Genomic DNA, 3,721 nt, shown 5'->3' on the forward strand with positions numbered 1-3,721 from the left:
AAAATTACATAATATCAAACGTAGTTGCGTAGAAAAGCCACATAAAAATCATTCTCATGTCAACTATAACTAGTAATTTCGTATGGAACTTTGTGATCTCGGACTTAAACTCAATTCGGTCTGTGCGGTGACAATGTTACAATTTCTTTTAATAAGCAACATTAGGAGTGTGCGGATGTTATAAAACAAATTTCAATTGTAGTCTAATTTTATAATGCATGACTCATGAAAAGTATTTTAAAATACGACGAGCGTGCCATTGTTCTAATTTGTAAATATCGATGGAGCATCTATCTATGAATGTAAAAGTTACGTAATAATTAGTCAGTTCACGACGTGTCCACTCATAACGCGAGCGCAAATCTGGAAGACGCATGTGTGATCATGAATATTCTAATATTAACTCTGGTGATATTACTATGTCTTAATCAAAATGTGACCGGTCATCCGCTGTTTGACCTCCTCGCTGCAAAGTTAAATGATTTCGCCTCCACTGTGACAAAGACTTTCCATCACATAAGACTAGAAGTAAGAAAACTGTTCCAGCCGCCGCATACATACGAACAACTGCCGTCAGCATCACTTCAGTATGGGGATTCAATTTTCAAGAGGACTTTCAACGATTTTGTGGAAATGACAGCTGCAGAAAACGAGACGGAGATTCCTGAATACATCAATTTGAAGTCTGAGCCGACTGCTCTCATGTCGACTCCGCAGCTGGCCACCTTGCACGGGAGGAGAGTGGAGTCGCATCTTGTCCACACTCGAGATGGCTACATGCTTACCCTGCATCGAATATCTCCCAGAACCGATAGGACTCCTGCAATGAGAGTAGTGAACCAAACAGTGCTACTTCATCATGGATTACTCGGCAGTTCCGCAGATTGGATTCTACTGGGACCTGAAAAGTCGTTACCTTATATCCTTACCGATTTTGGGTACGACGTCTGGATGGCTAATGCGAGGGGTAACTACTATTCACGTGGCCATATTAGAATGTCAGTAGATTCGGAGGAGTTCTGGAAATTTTCGTTCCATGAAATAGGAGAATACGATTTGCCCGCGGTTGTTGATTATATTCGATATGTAAAAAAAAGCAACGACCCTATCGATTTTGTCGGACATTCAATGGGTGCCACAGCACTTCTTGTGATGCTTTCGACTTTACCTGAGTACAATCAGTATTTAAGAATTGGAATTCTTTTGGCACCCCTAGCTTTCATGAGTAATGTTGAAGGGCCGTTTAAAGTTCTGACAGCCATGGCAAACAGCCCACCTGCGCAACTGCTGAAACTAATAGGAAACAAAGAATTTGTACCAACACGGAAAATCCCAAAATGGCTTGCGCTGAAGTATTGTAAAGGACCCTTATTGTTTTGTTGCAATCCATTATATTTCATCAGTGGTGGAATTCCGGAAGACAACCACGCGTGGAATCTTAGCTTTCTAGCGAGAATGCTGTACCACGTGCCAGCCGGCGGATCTACTGATACAATGCTTCACTATGCTCAGATTGTAAAAAGTGGCAAGTTTCATAAGTATAACAAAGTTCATGAAGAGTATTCGTTGAACAAGATATCGTTGCCCATCGTTTTGTTCAGCTCCAGTGAGGATTGGCTGGCCACAATCCCAGACGTATTGAGATTGTATTTCAGCATAACGAATCCAATAGATCACTACATTATACGAGGCAGGAACATGAGTCATACCGAGTTCGTTTGGGGTGCTCACGCGGATGAATTAGTTTTCACAAAAATAATTGAATTTTTAGACAGTGGCATAAGGGTGCTCGGCAGTACCAAAAGCAATGAAGTTCGGAATGATCTTGATTAATATATGTGACTTTAAATCAACTGTATCTCACACGGCCATACTTGAATTATTTTTGTATAAAACAGCCTTTTACTGTTTTTTTTTTTTTACATAAAATTGAAATAAATATGTGACGAAAACGCTCTCATTGGGTAAATACCTAAACCACGCCATACGAAATAAATGCAGCGGTTGAATTGTATCACTCCCCGTGAAGTATCGAAGTAAGTATGTGGAATATATATTTTTACAATTTAAACTGACCTCTTATGATTTAAAATTTTATAATCCCCCGGGAATTTTTCGTAGTGTCGCAGGCAACTCATCAAACTTTTTCATAATATTCCTCGCATAAAGTACCTACACATAGCTTGTTAAGCTCAGATCGGCTGGCAACATGTAAAAGCGTTTGCAAACTTCATGCTAACGACGTGACTGTGTGCCCACCTATGAATGGCAATGTGCAAGTTTTATCACCAGGAACGGGGAGGACCCTGTATGCCATATTTAAATCGTCAATTTTGGCAAGTTCAAGATATTTTAGCAGCTGCTTATCTTCTTTCGGCGGAGAAAACCATTGTTTACTTCTAGTCTAACTTTAAATGGTGATGATGTTATGTCTATTGTTATCTTAAGCAAACAAAAATAATTGCATGTTTTTAATGTCTCCAGACCGATATGGACCCATATGTTTGCTTTTGCCTTTTGATGTAAAGAGCTCTAAAATTCGCAAATTATTTACAAGCACCAACTCGTTTTATTTGCCAAAGCTTATTTAGATATCGAGAAATATTCAGTGTGCACTCTAATAGTTTATTTACATGCAGGGTCTTTGATATGAGCAAATAGCTTCTAACTAATATTCATAGCTGAACTCTTTGAGGGAATATTTCAAACCGTATTTTGTATGCTGGCAGCTTTTACATGCTCTTACATCAATGAGAGCTATTCGCAATATTTGTTCTATATATTATGTTAAGACTGGTACACATGAGTGACTACAGTTAGGCAAAAAGCGTTGCCGACTAGGTAAATAATAAAATGGACGTACAAAATGTACACTTTACTATTTGCTCTAATTAGTGCAGGTACAAGAAAATAATGAGCGTAAATAAATATTGTGCATTTTAGTTTGATTTATATTTTATGTTTCTTGTGCCAAAACGTGTCTATAGCATTTAGCTGATATGGAAACTTAAATAGTACTAGATATTTTTACTGTTCTTGTTGTAATCAAACTTCTCTGGAGCTTTTTATATAGAAAGTTGATTATTAAATACATAAAAAGACTGATATTAATCGTAATATTCTTCCTTTCGTTGCAATCCTTGAAAATCTATACAAAAATAAGGTATCTTCGTATTTCTTTTTGTACAAGGAATTTAGATTTTGTGTTTAGAGATCACCCGATATATTGCATGAATTTCTTTTGTTTCTACGTGAATGTAACAATAGACGAGTGTGATCGCTATTTTAGAAACATTCAACATTAGGCACCTATGAATTACCCACTTCCTCTAGGTTACTATTACACGAGCAATAACAGAAGTCTAATAAACTCCCGGCATTATTCTATTGTAAAAATGTGGCATACAATTCTTTGTTTATCGATAAAACAAAGGAAGCCGTCGACCAATGGTACGAGACAATGAAGAAGAATGGATAAAAAAGCGAGGAATAATTTGCAAAACAGATTTGCACTAATGCTATTCGGAGGACATTAGTCGGGGTACGTTGTTTAACTGAAAATCCTTTTATTTTAATTTGCTGGCCGAACGGAGTATCTGATGCAAATATGAGCCCTGAATTACTTCGGATTTTTTTTTTGTATAAGTATAGTGTTTGTTTCTAGATACTTTAATAGCTATTATATATTGGTGGATTTTCCGAGGGACATCACCGGGTTCTT

At 37.3% G+C, this 3,721-nt stretch overlaps 1 protein-coding gene across 1 annotated transcript; it reads left to right on the forward strand.

Moving 5' to 3' along the window:
* The first annotated feature begins 384 nt into the window (after positions 1 to 384).
* LOC124645473 (lipase 3-like) lies at positions 385 to 1,833 on the forward strand. Its single transcript, XM_047185288.1, has one exon. The coding sequence runs from the start codon at positions 385 to 387 to the stop codon at positions 1,831 to 1,833; it is 1,449 nt and encodes a 482-aa protein (XP_047041244.1).
* The last annotated feature ends 1,888 nt before the right edge of the window (positions 1,834 to 3,721 follow it).

The sequence above is a fragment of the Helicoverpa zea genome, chromosome 31 (assembly GCF_022581195.2).
Source record: "Helicoverpa zea isolate HzStark_Cry1AcR chromosome 31, ilHelZeax1.1, whole genome shotgun sequence".
Classification (NCBI taxonomy): domain Eukaryota; kingdom Metazoa; phylum Arthropoda; class Insecta; order Lepidoptera; family Noctuidae; genus Helicoverpa; species Helicoverpa zea.

Excerpts from the sequence above, each read along its gene's own strand:
- LOC124645473 (XM_047185288.1), top strand. The coding sequence starts at position 385 with ATGAATATTCTAATATTAACTCTGGTGATATTACTATGTCTTAATCAA.